At 44.1% G+C, this 15,820-nt stretch overlaps 1 protein-coding gene across 10 annotated transcripts in view; it reads right to left on the bottom strand.

Moving 5' to 3' along the window:
• Positions 1 to 15,820, bottom strand: part of FAT1 (FAT atypical cadherin 1) — a 139,607-nt gene that overhangs the window by 28,771 nt on the left and 95,016 nt on the right. For all 10 annotated transcript variants that reach the window (XM_010344356.3, XM_074396741.1, XM_074396742.1 and 7 more), the window contains 4 exons: positions 11,875 to 12,150; positions 11,542 to 11,752; positions 2,468 to 6,535; positions 1,767 to 1,963 (listed from right to left, as the gene is read on the bottom strand). In XM_010344356.3, the coding sequence (XP_010342658.1) occupies positions 1,767 to 1,963; positions 2,468 to 6,535; positions 11,542 to 11,752; positions 11,875 to 12,150 (4,752 nt within the window). The remainder of the gene's footprint in view (positions 1 to 1,766; positions 1,964 to 2,467; positions 6,536 to 11,541; positions 11,753 to 11,874; positions 12,151 to 15,820) is intronic.

A 15,820-nucleotide genomic window follows, 5' to 3' on the forward strand; every position in this document is an offset into this window, starting at 1 on the left:
TCTTCCCTGGCCAGGTCTATTTCTTCATCACTGCACTCTCTGACCTGCCATCAGGCGTCCATTCACATCATGCTACCAAGGCCGCCACCCGCACAGCATCGCGGGACCCAAATGGTCTGCTTCACATGCCAAACGTCCCAGCCCCACCAGCCACCCTGCGCCCCCAGAATCCTCTTCTCCCCGGCCCCAGGTGGCACTGCACTGCTGTCCTTCTCTTCCTTCCAGCTCAGCCCCTTTGCCCTTAGAACATCTCTCTCTTCTTTTTTTCCCTTTTTGTTAGTATCCTCTCAAATGAATCCAATTTTCAGCTACCCAGAGAGACCGCCCAGTTCCCACACCCTTCCCTAATATGTACCCAACATCTCGCCATCTCTCAACTGTCTAAGGAAACAGTCAACTGAATGTCCCATGCCTTTAGCAAATCGGAAATGGAACCCAACATGGAACTCCTCTCAAACCTGTCCCTGCTCAGACTCCTCTTTGCCACGGCCTTGCTCACTCTGCCTAGACCTGTAGAGAGTTGGGCTCCACGGCACGCCTGCCTGCTGTCACCCCAGGTGGTCTTACTCGAGGTGGCTTTCGTCCTTTCACTCCTTCCGCCACCTCTGCCTTTCCAGGGCTGCGTTGCACACCCTCTTCCCTATCTAAATAATGGACAATATACTTCCAAACTAAACTTTTTTTTTTTTTTTTTTTTTTGAGACGGAGTTTCACTCTTGTTACCCAGGCTGGAGTGCAATGGCGCGATCTCGGCTCACCGCAACCTCCGCCTCCTGGGTTCAGGCAATTCTCCTGCCTCAGCCTCCTGGGTAGCTGGGATTACAGGCACACGCCACCATGCCCAGCTAATTTTTTGTATTTTTAGTAGAGACAGGGTTTCACCATGTTGACCAGGATGGTCTCGATCTCTCGACCTCGTGATCCACCCGCCTCGGCCTCCCAAAGTGCTGGGATTACAGGCTTGAGCCACCGTGCCCGGCCAAACTAAGCTTCTTAAGGAACTCCTGGCTCATGTCATCTCTACCTTACCTCCAAAGTCCCTATTTCCTCTAGGATAGAGTTGAAATCCCCTGGGACAACTGCCACCATCCGCTATCATCCAGTTCACCCTTTTCCATGACTCTGAGAGCGTACTCCCAACTTCCGGCAAACTCGGTGTCTACTCCCACAATCCGTCCTCACTCTCCACGGCCCCTCCCCACCCACTCCAGACGACCCAGTTACCACCCCCCCGAAGCTGAGCCGGCCCTTTTCCTGGGTGGTCCTTCTCACCCTCTGGCCCCAGGGACCACCCGTTTGAGCCACATGGCCCTCGCCTTGGAGGGGGCAGCCCCGCCTATGTCTACGCTTGGTTCTCATTAAACGGTGAGCCCTGCAGGTGCAGGAAGCATGCTCTCCACCTCTTAGCTTCTCTAGTGTACAGGAGAGCAGGTGCCTCCAAAACAGTGTCTCATGGCAAATCAGCGCTCTGTTTCTGGTCAGTTCTTTCCCCCCAAAATAGTTGTATTAAGAGACTTCCCCCATGAAAAGTTTATAGAGCATTTTCAGTGTTAGACACAACTGTAGTCCTGTCCATAACTTAGCTTTTCAGAATGAGGTTTTTGATGTCTTTAGCATTCCCCCAAATAGTTGAGGCTTTTCCAAGTCTCACCCCATTTAACACCTCTGCTCAATCAGTAAGCAATCATAGGTTCATTACACCACAGCGCCAAATGATGGTCCTACTGAAAGAAGAAATTTAACAGACAAATTGAAGAGCTGCTTACCTTTTCACAAACTGGGCTGTTGTCATTTGCATCGAGAACTTTTACCTCAACTATAGCTTTGGATGAGAAGGTGCCATCAGTTGCTGTGATAGTTAGAAGGTAATTGTCCCTTTTTTCCCTGTCTAGAGGCTTCTTCACATATACCTTCCATTCATTCTGTATATTTTCAACAGCAAACTGTCCCAAGGCATCTCCTCCTATTAAATCAACGGAGGAAGATGACAGTCAAATTTGTTGAAAGGAGAAAAACAAGTAACACCAAAAATAAACTGCACAAAATATGTCTAGCGTTCCTGTTTTGAAGAACTGAATATTAAAATAATTAATTTGGCATAGATTAGTTTTCCAATTTACCAAAAAAATGCAGCATTAAAATGTATAAACGTAGCATTGATACTATTAAGTAATAATTCAGCTGGCATTAAAACTATAGATGTTTTAAATTATACTTCTTATATACTAAGACTCAAAAGAATGAATCACAAAAATAAAAACAGTCTAATGACACAATTGGGAGCTTTGCTCAGGCAGCAAGCTTGAAATGAGGCACAACAGATGTGACTTCTACTTATTATTTTAGGTATTTTCAACTAAAATCATCACTTACAACCCTCCCAATTCCCATGTGATACGTCTTATAATTTAGACTTCTAAGAATAATTTAATTTTAAATTAACCCATTTGGTTTGAATTTTTTTTACCTGTTATGAAATAAGTAACTTGTCTGTTGATCTCTTCAGAATCGTCATCCGTGGTACTTAGGATGGCAACCACACCGCCGGGGGGGTCATCCTCACTCACAGTCCCTTTATAGATCTCGGCTGTGAATCGTGGCGGGCTATCGTTGACGTCGGTGACGGTAACATCCACAGTGGTCGTGGAGGACAGCTGGATCTTCTCACCATGATCTGATGCAACCACTTTAATCTGGTAATTGCCTCTCTTTTCATGGTCAAGTTCCTTCAGAGTTGTAATCCAGCCTGTTTCCGTGTGAACGGCAAAGGATTCGATGACTTCAGTACTTTGTGACTGATCCAGGCGATACACAACTTGACCGTTGGCTCCTGAGTCAACATCAGATGCCCTGATCTGAATTACTCGACTCCCCGCTGGCAGGTTTTCAACAATAAATGCCTCATATGGACTAGATTCAAAGACCGGGCTGTTGTCATTTGCATCTTTCACCTGGATACTGACCTCGACAGAAGACACCATCTCATAGTCCTCCTCAGTGCACCTGGCCAGTATGGAGAACTGATGCCACTTAGTTGTCTCATGGTCAAGACTCTTCTCCAGCTTCAGTCTCCCACTCTGTCTGTCAATCACAAAGGACTCATCCCTATTGCTTTCTGGAGTATTCCCTTTGACTAGGCTGTAGAGAACAGTCCCACTATGTTCTGCTTGGATGAGATCTATTTCTGTTCCAATAGGCATGTCTTCTGACACTGTATAGGTATAGAATGGTTCCGAAAATTTTGGAAGCTGCATTTCTGGTGGAAGAATTTTAACATAGACGGGAACAACAGATTCTCTTGATGGAGACCCATTATCCATAGCTCTAACAAAGAAAGTGAAGAACTCATTTTCCAAGCCAATGAGGCTCTCCTTTGTAGTGATTAAACCTGAGAGTTTGTTAATCTCCAAATTCTCTTTTACACTTTCAGAGTCTGATTCAATGGCGTAGGTGACATCAGCATTGGACCCCTCATCGGCATCACTTGCAAGAACTTTAATGACTGAAGTCCCTTTAGCAGCACCGGATCCGATATTCACTTCGTATCTGGTGGCTCGAAATTGTGGTGCATTATCATTGTCATCTGTAAGGATGACATTAACAGTGCAGAAAGCAACTTTTCCTCCAGCGTCCTTGGCCATTAAACGGACTGAGATCACTTTCTCCGCTGGGGTTTCTCGATCCAGCTTTTCCAAAGTAAATATCTGTCCTCTCTCATTTATGTAAAATCTATCTTTGGCAAAGTCATTTACAATGTGGTAAGTCACGCGACCATAAATACCAGAATCTCCATCCACAGTTTTAACCTCCGTCACCAGGGTATGTAGGGCAGCATTTTCAGCTAGTTCCACCTCATATTCATTCTGAAGAAAAGCAGGACTGTGCAAATTGCCGCCAATTACAGTCACATGAACCTGGGCGGAACTTCTAAAAACTCCATCAGAAACTGACATGTTAAGACTGTAAAAGGGCTTCAAGGTATGCCGGCGGAGGTTTGAGAGTGTGACAATCCCTGTTGCACCGTCAATGACAAAATGTTTATGATCATTGCCAGACAGAATGGAATACTGCAGCTTGCCTACGTCTGAGCTGTCCGCGTCATAGGCTTTTACACAGGTCACAAAATGCCCATGAGGGGCATGCTCGCTGATTCTGGCCTCGTAAATCTGTTGCTCAAAGAGTGGCAGATTATCATTGAGGTCGGTGACATCCACCGTGACAATCACTTCACTGCTCAGTGGGGGCATACCACCGTCGACAGCCCTCACAAGAATGGTGTGCTGCCGGGACCTCTCATAATCCAGGGTTCTGAGTAGCGAAATAAGGCCAGTGCTGCTGTCTATATGAAAATGATCCTGACTCTTGCTAAGATTCCCAAACATCTGGTATGAGATGCCTCTATTTGGTTCTGAATCAGAATCTGTTGCCCTAACTTGAACGACAGATGTTCCGATGACAGATGCCTCAGACAGGGTAGCCGCGTAAGACTGCTGAGCAAACACAGGGGGGTTATCATTGATGTCCTCCACTATGATGTCCACAAATACTTCAGCATGAGCACCTGTCAGGGAGTCAGTTGCGCGTATGCTCAGTTTATATGCTGGGTGGGCCTCAAAGTCCAGAGGAGCTACGACGCTGACCACACCAGTGTTGAAGTTAACAGTGAACTGGCTGAAAGGGTCTCCGTCTGCGATGCTGTAGAACACCTTCAAGCCTTCCGGGCTGTTCGCCTGCACGTGGACCACAGGGCTGTGCACCTGAATGTTCTCTGGAATCTCTGCACTGTAGAAAGGTTTTTCAAACACAGGCATGGCTTTATTCATGACAGTGATCGGAACAATAACTTCCGCTGAAAAGGCCGGGTTCCCTCCGTCTTTTGCAACCACTGTGACAAGATATTCTTTATTTAAGGTGTCAAGTTCAAATGGCTTTTTCAGTGAAATTTCACCCAAGGGTCCAATCTGAAAGTGTTCATGATGCTCCTTAAGGTAGTAGTGCACTTCCCCATTTTTGCCACTGTCCCTGTCTACAGCGGTGACATAGCGAATGATGTGGCCCACCTCGGCGTCCACTTTTACCACGGCATAGTAGGGAAGGTTGACAAACACTGGTGCGTTATCATTTTGGTCCTCTACAATGACCTTCACGACCACGTGGGCCACGGCGGAAGGCTTCTGTTCTTCTGTCACTTCCACGACCACATCAAACGCCTCCTGCTGCTCACGGTCAAAGGGTATGCCAGTGGTTGACAGGACTCCCGAGGTGCGGCTGATTTTAAATCTGCGATCGGGGTTGAGGATCTGATAAAACAAAGGCTCATTGATTGGATTCCCAACAGCAGTAATGACCGCTAATGTTTTGGCCTCCGTGGAATTCTCCTTCACGACCGCAGAGTAGACATCCTGGGTAAACTTTAGGTGACTTTCTTTGCTTTCTTTCACGTTAATTTTCACAGAGGTAAGGCCAGCAAATCTGCCATCGGAAGCTCGAATAGTGAGCTCATAGCGGCTCCTTAACTGAGTAGTGTTTTGTACAGTGAGGGCACCCATTCTGTAGTCCACAGAAAACTTCTCCCCAATGTTGCCCTCGGTGATGGAGTAGATCAACTGTGAGAATGCACTTGAATCGGCATCTGTGGCATTTACCGTGATGACTTTTACTCCTCTGTACGTCGGCAATAAAAGAGATGCTTCATATAATGGCCTGGCGAACACGGGAGGGCAGTCATTGATGTCAATCACATGTATTGTGACATTAGCGGCATACTCAGCAAATAAACGTGGGGTTCCCATGTCATGCACTTGTACAGTAAACTGAAAAATGCTTGTTTCTTCATAGTCCAGACTGCGAACGGTGTGAATAGCAGCAGTGCTAGAATCGATAGCAAAATAGCTGTGCATGGCAGGTTCAACAATGTGATACACGAGCAAGGCATTAGAGTCTTTATCAGCATCAGCCGCTCCAATCACCAGGGGGACGTTCCTGTCTGTCAGGACCACGCTGTTCACTGAGGCAGACTCGCTAATCAGTCCTGTGTATTCTGCCTGTACAAAAACAGGCGAGTTGTCATTCTCATCCTGCAGGTGAACCACAACCGTTGTATTAGCGGACAGACCAGCCATGTTAGTTCCTTGAATTATCAACGTGTAAATGGGCAAAGTTTCAAAATCCAGGGCTCTCTGAGTGATGATACTTCCCGAATGTGGATTAATATCAAAAGCTTCACCTATATTTCCATCTTTTATTTCATACACCACTGAAGACTGACTATGGGCTGTCACCATCCCAACAAAACTCCCAATGCTGACAGTTTCACTCATTTCAACAGAATATTCTTTCGATGTAAACTTCGGAGAGGCGTTATCAGCAATTGTGACAAAGATATGCACAGAAGTTATTTCACTCATTGGTGGACTGCCTTTGTCTGTAGCCTTCACCATTAAATCATATTCCACTTGGTTATTGCGATCTAATTCTTTAGCAGTTTTTATAGAGCCCAAGACAGGATCAATCATGAAAGAATTTCCAATATTTCCTGCAAGGAGAGGAAAAAAATACATGTTAGAGACAAATGCAAGGAGAAAGAGAAGTATTTAGTTAGAGAAACAGAAACAAAGGTATCCTCAAAAATTTGATTCCGAAATTAAGCAGAAACTCAGGGGATGTCAACATTTGAATGGAACCTTCAACTTGTTTTATTTTTACCTACCTAAAACCAGGTATATTTTTATCCATCTAAAACCAGATATACTTTACAAAATTTTGTCTATAAATTATGAAAAACAAAAAAAACAGAAGAAATATCACTCTGCTCTTCAAACCAAACCTCCCTCTCCCTTGGCTGCATGGGAATATGCCATGGAAGCTTATCCTTCCATAAAGCAGCTCAGTTAGTCATCTTCCAGGAGTCCCTCAAAACACTTCTGGACCACATCTATTTTCAACAGTTATGACTTAAATATTCTTCAGATTCATATTCCTTATGAAAGATTTCAGTTCAGTAAGAAATTTACTTCAAGCTTCAAGAGACAATTGTCCACCGATGAATAAATGTGTGTAACCCACCCCACTTCATAGGTTTTGAAGACTGCAACCACATTCCCTTCTGATCTTTTTCAGGTCAATTCACCCTCCAGGTCAGTGGTTTTCCACTGGGGTGGCGGGGGGATTCTGCTCCCAGGGAGATTCTGGTAATGCCTGCGGGAGATTCTGGTAATGCCTGTAGACGTTTCTGGTTGTCACTACTTGTCAAAAGAGGGAGCTCCTGGCATCTCGTGGGTGGAGACCAGGGAGGTCGTTAAGCACCCTACAGTGCACAGCGCAGCCCCACATAACAAAAAATATCTTGTTCCAAGTGTCAGCAGCACTGACGCTGAGACGCTGCTCGAAAGTAGAGTGTTTTACCTCCTGTTCTTGGGGCCTTTTCAGGCTATACTATACACATCTTTAGCTGCAACCACAACTCCAGAATATCCTATAATTTTGTATCATCGACCGAATCGTCAAAGAAATGAGTAGCTCTCTACAGCCCTTTTGGATAAATCAATCAGGATGGTGCGGGCTCTCAGGTTTAATCCATACATGAGCCTGCCATCCTTTTTCCTGTTTCATAAACAAGCATCCAGAATTCATTATCCTCGTCACAGTGCAGAATTCATTTTTCCCAAATGAACTATTCTATTCCACTTACCCAAAACAAAGCTCACCGGCCTCTTAACTGCTTTCTCAAATTCTTCCCCTAGGTTTGCCGTGAGTGTGGCATTTCACAGACCACAGCTACTTAGTGTGGGCTGCAAACCAGGGGATTACCAAGCATTTCTCTCTCCACATCATTAACAGTAAACACTTCCTCTACAGTCTTCATTTCCTTCCTTTAACACATTTTTCCGAAGACCCACGGCCATTTCTTGGAGACCAGATCCAGCCTGGTTTTCATTAAGCCTTCCTGGCTCTGTGTCCAGGCCCCAGCGCAGTGCCTCAGTCTGCAACAGGGCAGGGGCCCAGGCTTTCGCCAGGCCCTGAAGCTCTGAGCTGAACCCGGGTCCGGCTGCCTCTGCCAGGCTGTTCAGACACCGACTTCCAGCCTGTCTGTATTTATGAGTCAGTGATTCCAGGTCCTTCCTGATTGCATTTTCGGCAGCTGTCAGAACCCCAGGATGCTTTCCTCATCCTACCTGTGCACCACCCTCAGCTTCTAAAACTGTGGTTGACTGCCCAGCCTGACACAGGAGACTGTGACAGCCATGACGACTGTCTTCATCCCTGCCCCCCAGGCCTCCCTAGGTCTGCTTCACTAGCTGACCCACCATATTTCACATTCATTCTTCTATATCTATTTTTCTCTTGTTTTGTACAGGATAATCTTATCTTGCCAAAGAAGCTTCAAATAATCAAGGCTCAAGTAGAGGAATGAATCAACTTTATCTGCACGGGAGGAGGCAAAACTTGCTCCCTGCCCTCCAGCCAATCAGGCATCCCCTTCGTCCTCCATCCAGAGAGCACACTCATCCCAGAGTCCCAGTATCTGAGACATCCTCTCCTGGAAGAGTCTTCCCCGGCTCTCCATAGTGCTTCTCCACCCATCCATTCCTTCAGGCCTCATCCAAACGCTTTCTGCTGACAGTGTGATGGCGAGGCCTTCCTTGGCCTCACTGTTGGGCATGACTGTTTCTGTCTCATCGCCCTGTGTTTCCTTTACAGCATGTATTACAACCTTGCTCTCTATCGGCCATGCGAGATTCAGAAACATCCTTTTTATTATCTGGGGTATCAGACTCCGATAAACACAGCTTGGGGCATGTCGCCGATAACAAGGTTAAACAGGAACCCAGCTCGTGATGTGATATGTGGATCCGACATACATGCAGATTAAGGCAGAAATCATCACATTTGCAGATGGGAAAGCAACATCATGGTGGCATGGAGAAACAGTGAGAGCTGCTGAGTGGCAGAGTGCCCCTGCCTGGCCTCACGACAGGTGCATTCACCAAACGCTGGAGAGGCACATGTGGTGATGAGAGACTTCATAAGCTCGTAGAAAAGGTCTGTACGAGGCTGGGGATGATTCGCTGACTTCAACTACAGTATCACTGATTTTTTAACAACTTTAAATTGTTCTCTATATGTAAACAGGGCAATTATCTAGACAAATAAGCTAATTTTGCTCGTAAGCTATTAAGTGTATTACACAGAACTGTGAAGGGAAGTCTGTCTCTTTCCCTGTGGACTCACTTTGGAAGTTCAGTAAGGGCCTATTGACTTTCAAGGCAATTATATGTAACAAGTTTGAGGAAGAAAACCAATTCTAATCAGTAAGTTTATTTATTTATGGATTGTCTTCTATTTCCAGGTGTTAAAATGGTTTTGAAGAAGTGCTCTAATAATCTACTTTATTAAACAAACATAAAAGGAAGAAAACACCATACAGACCAGAGTATGGCACTGCCGTGTCTCTAGCATGTAACTCAATAGTTACTGAAAATATCTCTTAATTCCTTTTTCCCTGAAGACTCCTCATCAGCCCAAACCTTTTGCTCAATTAATTGCTGCTAATTAAATATGCAGGGTTATGTGCTGAATTTATAACTAGTCTTTTTGAACTTTAAATGTAATCGGACACAAATTAGAAGCAGGTAATTAGGCACAGACTTAAATGAAAGGCATTTGTATGAACATTTGATAGTTTGTACTATTCCAACAGATGTCCACCTGCATCCCCAACACACGCACACACATCCTCCATACAATTCTACGGCATTTTAGTAGTACTGGTCTCCTAACTGTTCTTTTAAATTACCAAAGCTATAAAAATAGCTTCTTCAGAGTCCTAATTCTACACCGGAATAGGCCATTGGTATTATCTATTCATTGAGGAGAGAGTCCATTCTCAGAATACCAGATTACTAATCCTATCAGTCATTAGAGGCATTCAAAGAATGCACATGCTTTTACTCAGACACCAACAATAATATTTTAACCACCCAGTTGTTGAAAATTATGTGAAAGCTAAGGGGAAGTTTAACATTTTCTCCTACATAAACCCAGTTACTGTGTCTGCGACAGAATTACTTCGCTGAAGTACTCAGGCATGCACAAATGGAATGCATTGTGTTCCTAACTGCAAACTTTGGAACCGGTGGAAAAACACTTCATCTTTATTGAAGGCCCTAACTACACTACAAGACATTTTAACACTGCAATCACAGGCAGTGCATGAGATCTTATTTGTGACTAATTAACCCAATTTGGTTGTTTTAAGGGAAATAAATGAAATTTCAAGTATGTTAAATAAACATAATTTAACCACCTAGAACACATCAGTAGGTTTTTAAAAATTACTATTTCCTCCGATTTTGATTACATGATCTATAGTTAATCTATACCTGTACCGATTATAATGCCTAGGAGAGACAATTTCTAAATATGCAGACCTACAGACTTAAAAAAAAAAAAAAAAGACAAGTTAAATGGCAGACTTTAATTATCTAAACCCATTACAAAGAAGACTGAAAGGCATTATATTCCTTGTGCTACCAATGGCACTGAGGAAAATGGAAAACTGTAAACTGTCTTCTCAGCATTTCATTATTTTCAGAGGATTTGGCATGCACAGGAGAGTCCTAAGGCAATGTGACTTCTGACTGTACAGATCATATGCTTTCAAGCAGAGCCCTGTTTCAATCAGGGGTGGAACTTTTACAAGACAGGCATTTGTGAAAACAATGGCAACCCCCAAGTACCATGCACAAGGATGAATGCTCCCAACAGGGCACCTGGCACATAAAGCCAGCTTCATCAGCCCACGGAATGAAATGAATGAATGAATGAATGAATGAACAAAAGAATGGCAGCAGAAAACAGAAGAGACCAAAACATCCTGCAATGGCAGGACTGCTCCCTGGTGACCCCACTTGTTACCCCGACTCTGGATCTCTTGGCCTCTGGGTCTAAGAATCATCTAGGCCCACAACTCCACCTGGTTTTTTCTGCCCTTACTGCCTCAAGCCCCACCCAGACAGGCCCCAGCTCTGGGGTCTAGTCCTCAACCCAATTCCATGAGCAAAACTCACCTGTTAAAGGTGAGTGGCAAAAATCCAGGTAAATCTGGAAGGGGTGGGAGGGGTATGACACACCTTTCTGAGGTTTGTGCCAGTTACAATGAGATGAGTCAACACTGTCAAGAAATTTCCTGCTCTGCTCAAGAGAAAATACTCTCTGACCAAAAAGTAAAACGTTAAATTACTAGGCAAGCATCTTCCTAAGTGTGTTTATGGAAGAAAGTGTGGTTAAAATAATTTCAGAAATAATGAATTGGTCAAATAAAGTTTCCTTTACTCTGGGGCTTCTCAGAGCCTTGAACTGTGCTAATATGGTGAATTCCCCAAGAAATTCCCCTAACTCTCTAAATTGTATCCAGAGATCAATTTAACCAACTTTTGCAGATACACAGAAATGCTTCAATACCAGAACTGATTTTGGAAAAGCAGAAATAGACTGTTAACGATTGCAAATTTAAAACTCCACTGAATGCTCCAAAAATACCTGACTCAATGGAGTACAGCACTTCAGCATTTTTCCCTTTGTCCTTGTCCAGAGCTGTAACTTGCAACACAACTGAGCCAATGGCTGCCGACTCGTAAACCCGCCCTTTGTAGGAGGAAGCGGTGAACCATGGGGCATGGTCATTCGTGTCGCTGACATCAACCACAATCCTCGCAAAGTTGCGTTTCACAGGCACATCTTGATCTCTTACCTGAAAAAATCAACACATTATCAATCCCATTGGTGTTTTCCTTGTAACTAATTAAAAATCACACACTCACACACACACAGGCCTCAGGACCGCATGCTGGCAGCAGAGCAAGCGGAAGATACCATGACTGTGAGGACGTGCTGGTGAATGGCTTCATGATCAAGTTTCTCAGAAGTATAGAGAGAGCCGGTTGCAGGATCCAGACGAAATTTCTTGAGACTCAAGGGGTCTGTACTGCTCTGCAGAGTGTAGATTAGTTTGTTTTTCTCATCCTGATCCGTAGCACTGATTTGCAAAATTTCTGTCTCTGGCACCGTATCTTCAGGAATAACAACTTCGTATTTGGACGTAGAAAACTGAGGACGATGGTCGTTTGTGTCTATGACTTTGATGAATACCTGTAAGGGATGACAAAAGCACTCATACAACATTTCCAATTATGACGTTTTAATACGTAAAGCATCACGAAAAAGTCGTGTACATTGAAAAAAATGATACTGTAGCAAAATAAAGTACAAATATGAGAAAGGCAACAAAAATCAAGAATCATACATCTCTTACAACATTTCTCATTGGTATATTACTTATCTGAATATGAGTAAGGTAATGATGACCTTTCCAAATTATTGAAACTAACTCTGGAGACAAAATGTGTATTCCTTTCACACTTGCCATGCCGTTCTGAAATGAGGCTTAACTTCTCTGTGTCTCTACAGAGAAGATATTTGTAGATACTCAAGTAAAGGTAACAATTTACTTTACCAGGATTTACAGAAGACTGATTTCTTAAATCAGATTTGAATCTGCAATACCAACCTACCGAGGTGAGACAGACAATCCTACTGTCCTTAATTTCTCATTCTCATCCTTGACATCCCAAGCCCCCGATCATAGGTTTTTTTTTTTAACATGTAAAAAGAAAACATAAGAAATGTGTTTAGAAATCACTGTATTCCTGTGATCATAAACCTACATGTATGTAGTAAATACACTGACTCCCTAAAAGCAATTTAAATAGATTGAGAAAATAAACTCTCTAACTATGTCTATATAAAGTAAAACCTTCAGATGAAGAAAAGCAAACGTGAAGAAACTTGGCACTAAGCTAAATTAGAAACAAAACTTTGACAGTAAGAGGATTAATTTTCATAATGAAAAGACTTATGGATATGGCACAGTGGGAATCACTGCCAATTATAAAACACGGTTTAGAGTTTCTGAAGAAGAAAGCTGAGCTTTGTGGGGGCATACGAACAAAGGGACCTGCTGGTCCCAGTGGCACGGGACGCTGGAGTCCCAGGAGCACGCAGGCAGATGGGCCATGAACAGAGGCCTTCCGTGAGGGCCACGCCAGTGCTCCACAGAAGACCAAGGCAGCGCGGACGCTTGAGACAGATAAAATGTGACATTACATTTTGTACAAATTCTAAATGCATCCGCCAAGCCACGGAAAGGTTTCATGTGAAAGCTATGTAAACCTTTAAAACTACAGATGCCTGTGATGATCCAGAAGGGATGGCTATAAAGGCAAATACCATCAATTAGATTACACTTTCATTTCCCCTATGAATTTTAAAATTACTTTCCCCAAGTAGTGGGTACTGGGCAGAGAAGCTTAATCCTGCTCCAAGCTCAACCATTATGAAGCAGAAAAAAACGAAAGTAAAAGCCGTTCCACCAAAACATACTGATTGTGCATTTCCATGTCCAACACTGACCTACATAACTAACACAGGGGGTGTGAAATCCACCTACAACAGTCCCTGCCCTCAGGGAGCCACCAGGCTCACCACGCAGTGTTCTGCACATGCAGAGCCTAACCATGTCTGGTATATTACTGAGTACGTTTTTAAGAGTCCAGGGACTGGCTGAGATGTTCAGAAAGCTCTTGAGAGGGTGGCTGGCAGGTGAGCAAGTATGAAGAAGGGCTGCGGCAAGGACACAAAGGCACACAGTGGAATGGAATAGCCTATCCTGCCTCTGAGAGGCTGGAGAGGACTTGGAACCAAGGGGTAACACAGTAAAGGAGCGAGAAGAAGGCAGAATCAAACAGGCAGAGCCTTGACTCCTGAACTCATGTGGGAGAATCACACGGCTGCCTTTGGTCGGAAGAAACTCACCTCCCGGACGAGTGGCAGGGATGAAGGAAGGCGACTGCAAGGTGAACTGACTGTCTGTGGGACCAGAGCCCAACCTAGTGCTCGCGGGCAACAGCCACGGCTTTCTGAGTGCTTTCCAGGTAACAGGCTCTCAGAACATGGAGAACAAGCGCCCTGCGTGTCGCCTCATCAACCTTCCTAGGAACTCCAAGAGGATGACTATCACCAGCCCCACTTTCCAGATAAGAAAACGGACACACAGAGAGTTACAGTTATTGGCCTGTGGAGACGGGCATTAAGAAGTGGAGCCAGAATTCTAAACGAGCCACCTGCTCCAGAGGCCACCACGCTGATCCTCGAGAGAAAGTGGAGGAAGATATGAAAGCCACGCTGTTTGAATGCAGGAGAAAAAAAAGGTCACTGGATTTGGTAAGTGACCAGGAGACACAAGACAGAGCGAAATGACTGGAACCGATAGCGGTCAGTGTCGTCAGCAGCACACACCGGCCAGGAAAGCCAGGAAAGCTGTCTCCACAGAGCACTGGCAGTTCTCACAGCCTCCGCCACATGCCTCTGCTGGAGGTGGCCTGCGTGACCCACCAATGCTCACCTAGACCTCCTCAAACTGGCATCTGCTGCCCCTGACCTGGATAAACAAAACCTGCCGTGTTGATCTTAGAGTGTTACCTCCAAGCCTCAATTCATCCCTACCGTATCCCAGCACCTCCGCGCCCTGCTGATTTCTGTGCGCTACTCCACGCGGCCGCTGCTGCTCCCCCTGGCAGCCCCGCCCAGATTCATATTTCCAGGTTCTCAGCTCCAGAGGAAAAACAATCTAAACACGCATCGTTCCCTTTGTCCAACATCTTAACAGGTCAACTGGGCTCACCGTTCTCCTACAGTCTGAATGCCTTTCTCTGCCAGCAATCAGGACAGCATCAAGATCCTACGAGGATGGCCCCAAATGAGTGACAGAAGTATAAAGGATGCAATGAAATGTAAGACATTTTGTGTCCCCGAGAAAGAAAACGAGAATGTATTTCCTGGGTTTTATAGGTATTTTAGTTGATGTACATCGTATTTCATGCTAAACTTTTAACTGCACTAATGAAGAATGCAATTATTGGGAAGAGGTGTAGTGTTAATTATTCATAGACATATCGTCTTTAGTAATGAGAATGCTTCACACACAGGGCCATTTCCACTGTTTATAAATACACACCTTACATACTTCTCTCAGAATTAGCCTGTTAAGATTTATCACAATTCATGATGTTTTTATTCTCATTCTTCTGCTCTAAAATTTTACTACAAGGGCTCACGTTTAAAGAGAGAAAATTGATAGATTCCACTTGTCTCTAGAATGAGAACAGCTACCAACAAAACTGACATTTTAACACCACATTAGAACTTTTACAAGATAATCTCAAAATAAGCCCAAAAGCATACAGTGTACATAGATCAATTTTATAGACACTAAAAAGCATTTGGAGAAATATTTTTATAAATGGCTTTAAATTATCTGCCCACTTATTAATTGAAAAGACATCACAGACTATAATTTTTATCTTAAGATAATCTAACTCCAGGTATCGAAAACTCAGAAGCATCTTGTACTCTGACATTTAACTTCGTTTTTCACTGAGGCCACAGTAGGACATAAACAAGCCCTTAGCTCCAACATCGTAGTGAAAGCTCCAACAGGGCAAGACTGTTGCCTGTTTTGTTTCTGAATATTCAGCTTCCAGAACTGTGCCTGGCATGTAACAAATGGGCAACAAACACTTGTTAAATGAATGAATGAACGACACTCTGTGTCCTCCTGAAACCTCACGATGATTATTCTCTCTAGGATACTCCTTTTGTACACTTCAGACAGCCCACACGGAGAACCAAAGAAAATAAGAAAGGAGAGAATTTAAATTTAACTTACAGGATTTTAACACTTAAGTTTGAAATCCCCATAATC

The sequence above is a fragment of the Saimiri boliviensis genome, chromosome 3 (genome assembly GCF_048565385.1).
Source record: "Saimiri boliviensis isolate mSaiBol1 chromosome 3, mSaiBol1.pri, whole genome shotgun sequence".
Taxonomy (NCBI): Eukaryota; Metazoa; Chordata; class Mammalia; order Primates; family Cebidae; genus Saimiri; species Saimiri boliviensis.